General features: G+C 40.4%; 1 protein-coding gene and 1 long non-coding RNA gene across 4 annotated transcripts; one reads left to right on the top strand and one right to left on the bottom strand.

Moving 5' to 3' along the window:
* Positions 1 to 220: 220 nt before the first annotated feature.
* Positions 221 to 3,450, bottom strand: LOC113007615 (uncharacterized). Its single transcript, XR_003269925.1, has 2 exons — positions 3,222 to 3,450; positions 221 to 746 (listed from the first exon to the last, which is right to left on the bottom strand). It is a non-coding gene; the product is annotated as an uncharacterized LOC113007615 (long non-coding RNA).
* An 11-nt stretch (positions 3,451 to 3,461) lies between these two features.
* On the top strand, positions 3,462 to 11,959 carry LOC113007613 (immunoglobulin superfamily member 3-like). 3 transcript variants are annotated; one of them, XM_026144327.1, is made up of 11 exons: positions 3,462 to 3,645; positions 4,280 to 4,654; positions 4,772 to 5,188; positions 5,315 to 5,722; positions 6,677 to 7,042; positions 7,856 to 8,221; positions 9,050 to 9,421; positions 9,522 to 9,905; positions 10,026 to 10,439; positions 10,921 to 11,313; positions 11,409 to 11,959. In XM_026144327.1, the coding sequence occupies exons 1-11, from the start codon at positions 3,579 to 3,581 to the stop codon at positions 11,606 to 11,608; spliced, it is 3,762 nt and encodes a 1,253-aa protein (XP_026000112.1). In that variant the 5' UTR covers positions 3,462 to 3,578; the 3' UTR covers positions 11,609 to 11,959. The 3 variants fall into 3 exon arrangements, with proteins under 3 accessions (XP_026000112.1, XP_026000113.1, XP_026000114.1); XM_026144328.1 differs by lacking the exon at positions 6,677 to 7,042; XM_026144329.1 differs by lacking the exon at positions 11,409 to 11,959 and having other exon boundaries at positions 10,944 to 11,056.
* The last annotated feature ends 1,308 nt before the right edge of the window (positions 11,960 to 13,267 follow it).

The following is a 13,267-nucleotide window of genomic DNA, read 5'->3' as shown; positions in this document are numbered from 1 at the left end:
GCACTTTATGGCAGACTGTAGTTCTCTCGGCCTCAGAGAGATGTTGTGCTGTTTTGAATTTTTGAATTGGTTGAATTTTACAAAGTGGTGGACTCGGCTCCTTGGTACAGCCTCCCCCTAAACGTTACTGTAATTTCACTTGCTTGTGTTGCCATGGCAATGACTGTCGGGGCAAACAAAAAACCAACAAAAATTTGGGAGGCAAATCACTGCACAAATGTTGCATTGACAGATATGATTTTATATAATTTTATATGATAGAGGTCAGTGATATTAAAGCAGTAGGCTTACACATTTCCCCTTCTTTTCGTGGGAAATGACACTGAAAGAACACTGCTTTTACAAAAACAATGACTCTGTTTGTCCGTACCTGCATACACAAACAATGAGTAGATTTCATATGTCAGTTGTGCATGCTGCCTGTCTGGTTGTTTAGCACACTTAAATGGCAAAGTGCCAGGAAGAATATTAGTGCCACTTGTAATGTTGTGGATCCCGTGGCCTCACCTCTAGCACCACCATGAGGACATTTTTTGGGTGAAATGTCTAGATAACGTTGACGAACCCCTAGGTTTCCATCTAGCTCCAACAACAGGATGCAATATTTCTTTTCCATCGTGTTGGCAATAATAATAAAGACGATCTGATGGTTGTTAACTTCAGTACAGCTACTGAGTTTTGTGGTCCTTCGATATTGAGTCCAGAACCATCATCAGCTCAAGATTCCAGTGTTCAAGATCCTAAAACTGCAAGAAAAGAAATTCCAATTAGTCCAAAATATAAATGTCAGCAATATTCCCCAACATTTAGACTGCAAACATGTTAAACATTAAGTCTGCTAAAACAACAGCGTGTGAGCACTCATAGAAGGTGACTGCAGTTTCCTGAAGGAACAGAAGATGTCCGGGGAAACCCGCTGGTCCTTATGGGTGGCTCCAAACTGATTCCATAGCCTCTGGTTCACAGCCAAGATCTCCATCCCCCCCAATTTTCTTTAACCTCTTAAACCCCAAGCCTACCTGATCTCCTGCCTTTTGCCCCCGTATCAGGGGGCGTTGGGGCTTAAGAGGTTAATCAAATCTATAATTCTGGAAAACTTAACCCTTATTTCTTTCAATGTTTCTGTAAGTGTGTCTTTCACCTGCATTTTGAGCAGCAGCTTGATGTGACAATGAAACATGCAGGTCTGTGAAACACTGTAAGTCTCAAAATAGGACTTTAGGACAAAGAGATGATCTAATTGAGATGTAGGAATATCATATTGTTCAGTCTATAGCTCAAAAGAAGACTCAAAGTCCTAATGAAGCTAAGAAAAGGTTTCATGATACATGATACTACATGCAATTCACCCATTATTAGCAGGCTTCTGCTTAATTATGTGCCAACTTGAACTGGGAAAAAACTCCTGGTGTTATTTATGTATTGTTCCATAGGAGGTGTGAATAAATTGGGAATCTGTGCCATATATTACTTCTATAGATCCCTAGTTTCTGTTATGATTATAATCCATGCTGATTCAAACAGGGACGAAGCATGGCAGTGCAGGGAAAGGTAAAAACACTTTGCATCTCTAGCTGGTTTTCTTTTTTTGCTGCTAATTAAAAACATCACTGATTGGCATGTGGCCTGTAGAAGCTTCACGGTTTAGCCTACAGAGCATTTCTGGTTTGTTTGCAGTTTCTATTCTGTCTCATTCAGAGTGAATTTCTAATATTTTTATTCTTGAACACATGTCCTGAACAGTTTACACTAGAATACATTTCCTTTCATCATTTCAAGTCTCTTTTCTCTTAACCAGAATTTAATATGGTGAATATGGTAATAAGGATAGATGGATGTTTTCTGATTGATACTCACTTCATAAAATGTTTTTTCCCAATACTACTTTCTGTATTTGTCTCACAAATGTGTATTTTGTTTAAGGACTAATACAGTCTCCTACCTAAAATACTTTCTTAGCATTTCTGTTGAATACATCCATTCATTCTCATCTGCATGCCCAATTCAGGGTCCTGGAGGGGCTGGAGCCTTTCCCAGCCACCACAGGGCGAGGTGTACCCTGGACAGGCCACCAGTCTGCAACAGTGCCAAGGTTTTTAAGAGTAGAAACTGCTGCTGTGAAGCTCTTTATGCCTTTTTTGAACATACCTAAGAATATTTTTTATGGCATCAGGGTAGAGAATGACAAACACATAAAACGTTATTTTGTTAATTTTATGAACATTTAAAAATAAAGTCCCCCACTATTTTTAAGTAGTCTGCAAATTAAAATGCCGATTTGAATATGACTGGATAAACTGTACGTCTTTATGTTCTCCACTAGGTGGTACTATTGCCTCATTAATATACAGCATCATTCAAACAACCACATTCAAGCTTGCAAAGTTTGCAGTAAGTGGCCGAATTTAGATGGGGTGGTCCTAAGCAGCATAATTAACTACTTTCTCTCAAGCTGCCTATGCAAGAATCTGATCAAGGATGTAAATGTCAATGTCAAAAACGTGCATTACCTGCTGGGAACGCGCAAAGACATGAGTTTCGTTTGCACGAATTCAGAGGTGGAAGCGACTTGCTGTCTAGCAGGTTTTATTTTTAAGACATGTATTTGTAATGTCTAGCGGTGGTCAGTTTTGCCCTTCTCTCTCCCCACTTGTTTTGGGGAAGCAAGAAAAAAAAAAGAAGCCCAGTTGTCGTTCCAGTTTTTCCACTTCTTCGTACACTGTTTGGCAATTTCCCGACAGGAATTCACTGACATGTACGAGGCCAGGTGTTCTGGGAATCCATCCTACCCGTTGTTTCTACGCATGCGCACAACACGAATTTCAGTGGCGGACAATCCTACCTATGTGAATATAAGCTACGAACATACTCTGATGGGTAAAATTAAGTGCTAAACCGTCCTACCTTTGTAAATGTGACGTACAAGCATACTTTAACAGCTAAAATTAAGTGGCGAACAATCCTACCTTTGTGAATATGAGCTAGAAGCATCATTTTACAGCTAGAATTCAGTGGAAAATCATCTTACCTTTGTTAATAACAGCTAGACACATACTCTGACAGGTAAATTACGTGTCAAATCATGCTACCTTTGTGAATGTGACCTACAAGCATACTTTAACGGCTAAAATGAAGTGGCAAACCGTCCTGGCTTTATAATTATGAGCTACAAGCATACTCTGATGGGCAAAGTTAAGTGGCAAACCGTTATACCTACTTACATTTGTGCTGGAATGAATCTGTGACAGCAGAAATGTGCATAAACTACTTGCGGTAGGACGTTTTGCCAAAGTAGGACGTTTTGTCAGAACACCGGAAATGCACAGGAGCAGTCTGAACAGGCCAATCACAATAGTAACCGTCTCCCTCAGCGGGACGCGCAATAACATTTCCAAGAAATTGCACGTCATTATGTTCCCATTTACGGCGTGAAAGGTTTCAAAGAGGTTCGTAACGTACCTGAAGCGCAGGCAAATCAAGGCATGAAAAGGCACAGAGAGATCACACAGTACACATTAACCAAGGGCTTGATCGCAGCCGAGGACGTACAGTGTTGAGCCTGAAGTTGAAGGCACACGATGAGTTTCGTGCTCTCTCTTTGGAGGGCGGGTGTGATTCTCTGCTTGGGTCAACTTTTATATTGTGGTAAGTAGTACAGTGAATTCCTGTAGTTCCATAATATTAATTTTAATGTCTCAGATAAACCCAAGATGTTGTTTGTGTTGTCTGTAAATGTTTTTTTCACATTTTATGAAATTATATTTAGCAGAAACCTCAGAGTAAACTCACTGATTGATAAATGTTAATTCTTTTTTGGTCTCCATAGTTTAATATCAGTTTAGTTGCTACAGAAAATTAGCTCCTCCAAATTATTTTCACTTTTCACGAATCACTTTTATGACAAAGTAGTAATGTTTGCTTTCTGTGGGGAAAAATATATATTCCTGCATGAAATAAATAAAGCCAATCGAGCCAACAGCACACACCGTTACAGGTGATATCTGACAAAACTTGCAAACATTTTCTTTTAATCATAAATGTCATACAAACATATTTCCACAGGGAAATAAGACCTCAAAAAATAAAAAATGTCAAAATCTTTCTGAAAACCTTGTGTGCACCTGTATATCAATGGATGTTCTATGCACAATTCATGCAGTGTGCCATAACCTACAGTATATGTTAGATACTTATAAATATACTTGTAAATACATGAGTGACACTTCAAAGTTTCAGGATTCAGATGACTTCATTTGTGTTTTGTCTCTGCTTTACTCAGGAGAGGCCAGAGTGAAAACTGAAGCACAAGCTGGGCCTCTGTATCGTGTGTTAGGCTCTCCCCTCTACATCACCTGCAGTGTGAGTGGCTTCAGAAGTGAAAACACTGACAAACATTTTGAATTCCGTATGACGAAGCCTTCAAACCCAGACTTTGAGATCCAAATCATCAGTTCACATGAAGATACTTTTGGATATTCTTCTCACCTAACCCGTGTGAGAAAAAATGAAATTGCTTTGAAACGCCTCTCACCAAACTCAGTCCGCTTCGAGATAAAAAGCCTGCAGAAAACTGATGAAGGGGAATATGAATGTACTGCAGTCAACTTAGAAGGTGCTTATGATGGAGAGTATTCTGCTAAGACAGTCGTTAAAGGTAATCAATCACCATCCTGATTTTCAGTCATAACGCTTGAATGTGTCTTCATGTAGGTATGGTACCGATGATGTCAGAGCATTCATGACTTTTGATTTCTCTGATGTGGTTTCATAGTGATTGAAGACTCCCTGAGTGTCTCATCATCTGCTTCCACACCACTGAGCTTAAACGAGGGTGAAGCTCTGACTTTAACATGCCTGGCCTCTAGCAGCACCAGCCAGCACACCCATCTGTCTGTTGCCTGGTATCTCCATAAAGATGGACAGGAGGACGCTCAGCCTATCATTTCTCTGAATAGAGATTTTACACTGAGCCCAGGCCAGGGGTTTGAAAGGCGTTACCAAGCAGGTCTCATACGCTTAGATAAATGGGGAGAGGCCTCGTACAGCCTAAAGATGGCTGAGGTTGAGCCATCAGACCAAGGTAGGATCTACTGCCAGGCTCAGGAGTGGATCCAAGATCCTGATGGCTCCTGGTACATCATCATACAGAAGAATGCAGAAGAAATGACCCTGACAGTTAAAGCCACAGGTGGGAATTTTACTCAGTCGTGCTATATTTATAACACATCTTGATATTGGTCAGCACATTAATGTTTACTTATCCTATAGACACCTGTGTGGATGTCTCACTGTTTTAATTTTTTGTCTTGAGTAGAGGTGGTGGAGCCATCGTCTCCGTCTCTGGCAGTGGAAATCTCAGCACAGCCGGCAGCGCTGCAGGAGGGGCAGGAGCTGATGCTGTCCTGTAATATAAACACACAGGACGTGGAGAAAAGATTCTTCTCTGTAGCATGGCTCAAGGGAAGTGTGGAGCTGGCCCGCATTGGTCCCACAGGCGTTCTCACTGTGGCACCGGAGTACAGTGTTCGACAGAAAAATGGAGAGCTCAGAGCCGCCCGAACTGGGAACAGAAATTACCGTCTTATCTTAAAGCCTGTGAGAACTGAGGATCAGGGAGAGTATATCTGTACAGTCTGGCCTCAAGAGAGAGGCCAAGATGATACTTTTATTGAGGGAGAACCCAAAGACTCCAGCCCACAGCGGGTCAGCGTCTCAGCCACAGGTGTGTCAAAGTGAACACATATACACTCAGTTATTCAGGGGTTTAAGTCACTGTACCTTTACATTGTTTGTCTGCTCCCAAAGAGAGGAGTGAAGAAGTTGTGACAAACACTGCAGTCAAAATATCCACTTCAGCTGTTGTTATAAGTAGCTTCATTGACTACATCCACTGGTCCTACTAAAATTCACTGGACACGGGCACACACAGAGGTTGTGGCACAGTGTGAAGCACTATTAAAATTATTATGTATTAACTCAGTTATCACACTCCAAAACCCACTACACTCAATTCCATCACCTCACCAGGTCCGACCTAACACCCGACCACTTCCAGTGAATACACCGGCTGCTACCAGGAAACCTTAAATATAGCAGCAGGACCAGGGTTAAAATCACTAACACAATATCTAAAACAAAAAAATTTAAATAGGAACCATTTAAAAACTCCAGTGGATAATAATTGGCACATGACTGGAATTCGAAACAGAAGCAAGGAATAATTAGAATCACGCATAGCATTAACACATCATACACGACTGCATTGCTACAAATATGCTCAATAATTAAACATGTAAATCCCCACAGCTACAGGTTAAGGTTCTGAGGAAGGGCTTTAACATAAATTTGCATCAATAAAATAACAAAATGGGTCAAGAGGTACTTCACTAACACACTGTTTTGTTTTGTTTTAAGTTTATGACATAGCTCTAAAAGAAACATCCAGCCCCAGGTTAGTAATTAATCGGCTAAAGTGACTCATCTAGCTGATAGTACATTCACTGCACAAAGATAAGGCCGGTATTTAATCAACCCCGTTCACTGAACAAGACAAAGGCCTACCACACCTGGTGCACAGCCTTTTGTTACCTCAGCACCAGGAACCTGTAAGTTCCCATACACTAGGTTAATTTTATCGAACGTTATTAACTCTTTCTGTTGCCTCATCTCCTCACAGAAAACAGGCTGTCAATCAAAATGCAGCAGGCAGGAAATGTCACCGAAGGGGGCGGGCTGCATCTCTCCTGTAAAGTGGATGGGGTTCAAGGTCAACTGTCTGTCACCTGGCAACTCAAATCAGCACGAATGGCCTCGTTCACCGAGATCATCAGTATAAGTCAGGAGGGTGTTACAGAGATAGCAGAGGAGTTCATGAGTCGCAAAGTGAAGGTGATGCGTCCAGCTACTCACAACTTCACCTTAGAGCTTGATGAGGTCACACCGTCTGATTCAGGAGTGTACCGGTGTGCTGTGTCTGAGCGCAAACCTAACAGCAAGACTCACAACCAGGCACAAACTACCACTGTGACAGTGACTTCTATAGGTAAGCTGTGTCTGTGTGTTTGTGTAGTACAAACTATGTAAGATATGATATTACCTTCATTGTAACAGGTGTTTCTATCATAAATTCTAACACTTCTTTGTTAAACTACACTTCAAATATTACAGAAGGAATAACAAAGTAAATATATGGATTTTGGTCAGTTTGAGTAATTAGCTGTTTACTTGCAGATATATTCATTAAACACTTTAATCCGTAGTGACATATTACAAGAAAATGGCAGACAAATATCCAAAACATACTGATATTGAGAGTCTTAATGTAATACTTTGGGAACCCTTCTTTTGTTTACTGAACAACATTAAATCAAACGTTACATTTCCCCACAGGAAATCTAGATGGAATACATCTGCAAAGCAAAATCATGTTGTTTAGTGGATTTACTCTTTGCATTGTCATGAGTCAAAATTTTAGGTTTCCACATCTCAACACTCAACAATCAGATTGCACAGTTATTAACAAAAAGCAAAAGTTGTTTTGTTTTGTGTGTTTCTTAGCTGAATTGTGAGTGCGACTTTCAGAAAACAAAACTGTCTTCAGAATGTTTGACTGAATATTATTTGTTGTAGCATTTCAGCCCCAGGGTTTGTCATAATGAACACACACACTCAGTTATTCAGGGTTTATTTCACTTTCCTTTTTACATTGTTGATTTGAATCTGTTGGTATTAAGGCTTAAACAAAGTGTTAGGTTGCATATTTTTGTTTCTGTTTTTTTTTTTTTACTGTTAGGGAAATTATTTTGTCTTCTCAAACACAGCAGTACTATTTGTCTGTTGCCTCATCTCCTCACAGAAAACAGGCTGACAGTCAAAATGCAGCAGGCTGTAAATGTGGCCGAAGGGGGCGGGCTGCATCTCTCCTGTAAAGTGGATGGGGTTCAAGGTCAGCTCTCTGTCACCTGGCAACACAAATCAACACCAACGGCCTCGTTCACCGACATCATCAGTATAAATGAGGAGGGTGTTACAGAGATAGCAGAGGAGTTCATGAGTCGCAAAGTGAAGGTGATGCGTCCATCTACTGACAACTTCACCCTAGCGCTTGATGAGGTCACACTGTCTGATTCAGGAGTGTACCAGTGTGCTGTGTCTGAGCGCAAACCTAATGGCAACACTCACAACCAGACACAAACTACCACTGTGACAGTGATTTCTATAGGTAAGATGTGTCTGTGTGTTTGTGTAGTACAAACTATTCAAGACATATGATATTACTTTCATTGTAACAGGTGTTTGTTCTTATTGAGTGGTGTGATTTGTTGAGCTTTTCTAAAACCACTTTGGGAAGGTTTAACTTTCTGTGAAGTATGATTTGTTGGCTCTGTCAAAACAGGTTTGATGATGCTAATGTTTTCATTGCATCTTGATGATGGACAGAATTACAAATGAGTATATCACAGGGGCAGCTCAGGATTAGCTGTTTCTTTGGACATATAAGTTATAGAGGCAACGGTGAGCAGCATATGTGAAAAGGAGGGTAGTGGTTATAATAGGCAAACAATGCTGAATATCAGACTAATAGGCAGGATGGTAAAAGGAATTATTTTAATTTCTTTGCATTTTCATAACTATATGACAGGAGACATTAACACTCAGCGGGTAGGTTACACATTAACAAACCACATGCACAAATGGGGTTTTTTGCCAAGCCAGGCTTTCAGGCAAAAAAAGCTATCCTTAGAATGTTTGACTGAATATTTTGTTTTAGGGCAAATGTGGTTTAGGTTTCGCTTACAGTTTTTAAAAATGACACGTAGCTGCATAAATATATGGCTAAAGCTGGCTAATGCATGCATTTATAAGCTTGAGACATAGATGTCATGACACATATTGGATGAAAGTCATTTTTGTGTATTCAAGCTAACCTTTTCTTTTTTAAAAGATGAAATGATGCATGATTTTTTTTTCTTTAACACTAATGATTGCTTGATCACCAGCTTCTCCTTTCTTACTTGCTGTCACTGACCATTTTGGATTTTTGTGTCAGACACGCTGATGGGAGTGTCTCTAATCAGTCGCAAGACTCGGGTGATTGTTGGAGAAAAATTGGAGTTGATGTGCCGGGTCAAAGGTCCACACATGCCGGTAACAGTGACTTGGAGCGTGCAACGTGAGGCTAAAACACCAGACACCATCCTGACACTTTCCCCTGATGGCACCATCAGTTGGTCTGCAGATCAGAACCACTACCAGCTACGAGTAGAAAGCAGAAAAACTGAAGTCATGTACTATCTGCTGGTCATTGGTACCAGCCACAGAGAAGGAGGAAGCTACCAGTGTAATGTGTCTGTCTTACTGAAGAATGTGCACAAGGAGTTGAAAGCATCCAATCAGCTTTCTGTGATAGTAAACAACCCAGGTACTGCCAGCTGCAGCCATTTTGGGGCATCATTAAATAGAAAGAGTCATTTTTTCCCAGTTTCCTCAGAAAATAATGAAAATGTTGTCTCCTTTTCTAGTAAGCAGGCTTGATGTGTCACCTATTCCTGCGTTGACAAGAACTATAAGCACTGACATAACAATAACATGCTCCATCGTCAAAAAAACGTCTGAATCATCACTCTATTCGATCACCTGGCTGCATGAGGAAAATGCCGGAAATAAGACCATTGTAAGCTTGGACCGGAATTCCATAGTAACGGAATCCCAGGTGGACCTGCGTCAGCGAATCAGCATGAGGCGCAGCAAAGGACCCACTTTTGAACTGATTATTCGGCAAGCTCGAATCTCAGATAAAGGTTTATATACATGCAAAGTGGGCGAGTGGCTTCAAGATCCTCGTGGTGAATGGTATCTGCTCTCAACAGTGTCCAAAAGCACAGTGCTAACAATTACTGAGCCTGGTGAATACATTTATTTTTCATTACTTTATTACTTCACATGCCATATACAATAAGCACAAAAATAAATGAAACATGCCATTTAGAAATATATAACTTCATCTTCTTATTTCTATTTTCTAGCCCCCAACCTTCGTTTAGATAAGAAAGAGCAGCAGCTGACTGCCAAAGAAGGAGAGGAAGTCAAGCTCAACTGTAGCATCACCTCAGGAGCTTCTGGTTCTTCGGTTTTCTATCGAGTCATTTGGCATTATGCTGCACACAGTTCTTCTTTGAAGAAAGCCTCCCTGGTGGAGCTTGATCACACCGGCCTGGTGAGTTACCCAGAGAACAAAGACATCAGAGGCCTGCAGGAGCGGCTACGCCTGTCCAGACCCACTCAGAAAAGCTTTTACCTAAGTATTCAGAAAGCCCATGAAGAGGATAGTGGAACCTACTGGTGCCAAGTGGATCAATACCAGCTGGATAATGAAGCTCACTGGCAGCTGAAGGCCTCAGACAGTGGTGGTGCTATCAAAGTCAGTGTAAAAGTAACAGGTATGATCACAGTTTTAGAAGTGTTCTGTTGGAATGTTAATGTTCTTAATGTTGTAGCTTATGTTTGCATGGATGTTTTTCTCCTCCTCTTTCCTGATTTTTCCTGATTTTTTTTTCCTTCATTAGCCCTATAAGTCTTTAACACCCAAGGTAACATTACTAACGCATTCTAATCTCTTTATTTGTAATGAGAGATTATATCGAAAGAAGAGTTCAGATCAAGGAGCACGAGTATGTTTAAGAGCCTAGAGACAGCTGACATTAGTAAATCATTGGTGATTTGATCAGAACTGTGTCTATACTGTGAAGTATCTAAAAGTTAGAATTAAATATTTGGTAAGGTGAGAATACATTTATAAAACAACTGGAGAAAAACATTTTGAAAGGGTTTACATCAAGTTTCTCAAGAAATGGAATTATCAGGTCTTATCAGGTCTGATACCTTGTTAAACAAAAGTTTTATCCTTGTGCGTATTCACAGAAAACAATCTCTCTATTCCAAAGGAGGAAGCAGAGATGAATACAAGCAGAAACCAGGATTTGACTATCCCCTGTAACATCAACAAACAATCCAGCCATGAATCCAAGTTCCAGGTCACATGGTTTTGGCAGAAAGAAATAGAAACGAAACAGCGCCCCATATTTACAGTCTACAGAAACTCGACTCTACAGGACAGGTTTGGGGAGAATGTTCGCCTGAGATACGACCACCCTGACCCCAGCCAATTCAGCCTCACGTTCTTGAATCCTGGTCCTGAAAATAGTGGCCTGTATTTCTGTGAGGTAGAGGAGTGGCTGCCTTCTCTGTCTCGTGGGTGGAGAAAAGTTGCAGTGGAAAAGTCAGGGCATTTCAATGTCAGTGTTCTCACAGAAGGTAGGCATGTCTTGACACATTTCTCTTAACACGTCATTTTTCTCAGTAAATATCAAAAGATGTGGAAATACCTTTCTTTGTCTTCTTCTTTGCAGGTGATGCTAATGCCGATTCTGAATGTAGCACAAGGACTTATATAATAATAGCTATTGTAATTCTCATCGTCTTAGTTTTAGTCCTATTGCTACTCGTAGTCACAATGTGCAGAAGTAAAGGCTCACTGGGAAACAAGTCAGGGCCATCTCTCTGGGGTGAATCAGTGCCTATGAACACCAGTCGAAGTGGAGATGACTGAACAGCAGAAACTTTTTTTTGTTTTTTTTAAACGCACACATGCAAAAGTTTTCAGTTGGACTCCACCTAGTTTTAGACAAGTGGTCCACCACACTTGTTTCAGAACTCGAGGGGACTGATCTTTCCAAGCTGTTGCACCCAGACTGTTGAATGCACTTCCTTTGTACAGCGTTTGGACTCGGTGGAGACCTTCAAAAAGCAGCTAAAGACATTTTTATTTCGAAAATCTTTTAATTAGACCAGGGCTTGTATGATGTATTTATGACTGTATTGTGTTTTTGATACCTCTCTTGTGAAGCACTTTGCGACATCTGTCTGTAAAATATGCTACATAAATAAACTTTTACATTTACTTTACTGTTCTTTTACTTTCTGCCTTTACAAGTGTCCACTTTATTTGAAATAAACAAACAAAAATCAATTATACAGGCAGCTTACATTTGTGGATCTGTGCAAAGTTGACAGCATAAAATTTGCTTGAAAACCCCACGTGGGCGTGCGACATCATCTGTGAGTACCAGGTGAGTGGTGCACACGTATTCAAGGTTTTGTGAGCGAGGAGAGGTGTTACGTGTAGTTTCTGACATTTGTATGCACAGAAAGGGTTTTTATAGAGAAAATTAACTTAACTTGTGCGTGAATGATGAGTATTTATTTAGGTTTTCATGTACTCATTTGTAAAACAGTTTAACATGTGGTCAGATTGCTTTGTATTTGTGTGTGGATTGGAGCACACGACTGTGAGTCCTCTAAAATTACATACAAATCACTGTACATTGGTGTAAATCTTAGTCCTGTCAGCCTTGGATGTAATCAGGGCCATCCTCACACACATGAGGAGGTGCTCATTGATGAATTGAGAACTATATCTAGTTTTGATTATGTTAACTGTGAAGAAAACTGCCTCGCTTTTGTGTGGAGCAAAAATATTGGTGGAAATGCACAGGGGCACTAAAAGTGGAAGGGTCATCTCACACAATCTGCTCTTTCAGGTCCACATCATCTTCAAGATTAACAAAGTGCATCAGGAGAGCCCCAGCATTTACTCATTGGTCTATTTTCACTCTACTTTTCTACTGGCAGAGCACCATTTGTTCCTTATTCTTTCTTTCCTTTCTTCGTGTCACCTGTATCTTTTTTTAACATTACTCATTGCAGTCATCTGTATTTCTCCTTTCTTCTTTTTACATCACTTCTGTCTACTGTCTTTTCATGTGTACCTTACTCATTCTGTCTGCACTGTAGAGTCAGTGTTTACCACCTGGAATGCACTGAGTTGATTGGCTGACTGGTATCACGTGGGATGGCTTAACTCGCATCAAGTTGGTCTGTGCATTTCTTCAGCCACCGAACCTAGACCATAACCTTCTGTTTTGGCTGTAGGTCTGTATAGGATAGCAGTCTGCCTGTTGGTGACCTCTGGCCAATAACAGTCCATGAAATAGCTCTACCGGTTTACTTTCAGTACAAATACGAATACTTTTGAAGAATAAAATCAGCACTTTGATAAACTAACATACCAAAATAAAATGTGTTGCTCTGCAAATACTCAGACTGCAATGCACTGTATATATATTCTCATATATTTTTGTATAAGTACTAGTGAGATTCTGAGTGTCTGCTGTTATTTGCCTTGGTTGTATGGTTGCTGCACTGGCAC

The sequence above is a fragment of the Astatotilapia calliptera genome, chromosome 16 (genome assembly GCF_900246225.1).
Source record: "Astatotilapia calliptera chromosome 16, fAstCal1.2, whole genome shotgun sequence".
NCBI classification, from domain to species: Eukaryota; Metazoa; Chordata; class Actinopteri; order Cichliformes; family Cichlidae; genus Astatotilapia; species Astatotilapia calliptera.
The sequence above is the reverse complement of the archived record's forward strand: the minus strand, read 5'-3'. Positions and strand labels throughout refer to the sequence as shown.

Excerpts from the sequence above, each read along its gene's own strand:
- LOC113007613 (XM_026144327.1), top strand. The coding sequence starts at position 3,579 with ATGAGTTTCGTGCTCTCTCTTTGGAGGGCGGGTGTGATTCTCTGCTTG. Across the intron at positions 3,646-4,279 it reads GGGTCAACTTTTATATTGTG|GAGAGGCCAGAGTGAAAACT; the intron begins GTAAGTAGTACA and ends TGCTTTACTCAG. Across the intron at positions 9,422-9,521 it reads TGTGATAGTAAACAACCCAG|TAAGCAGGCTTGATGTGTCA; the intron begins GTACTGCCAGCT and ends CTCCTTTTCTAG.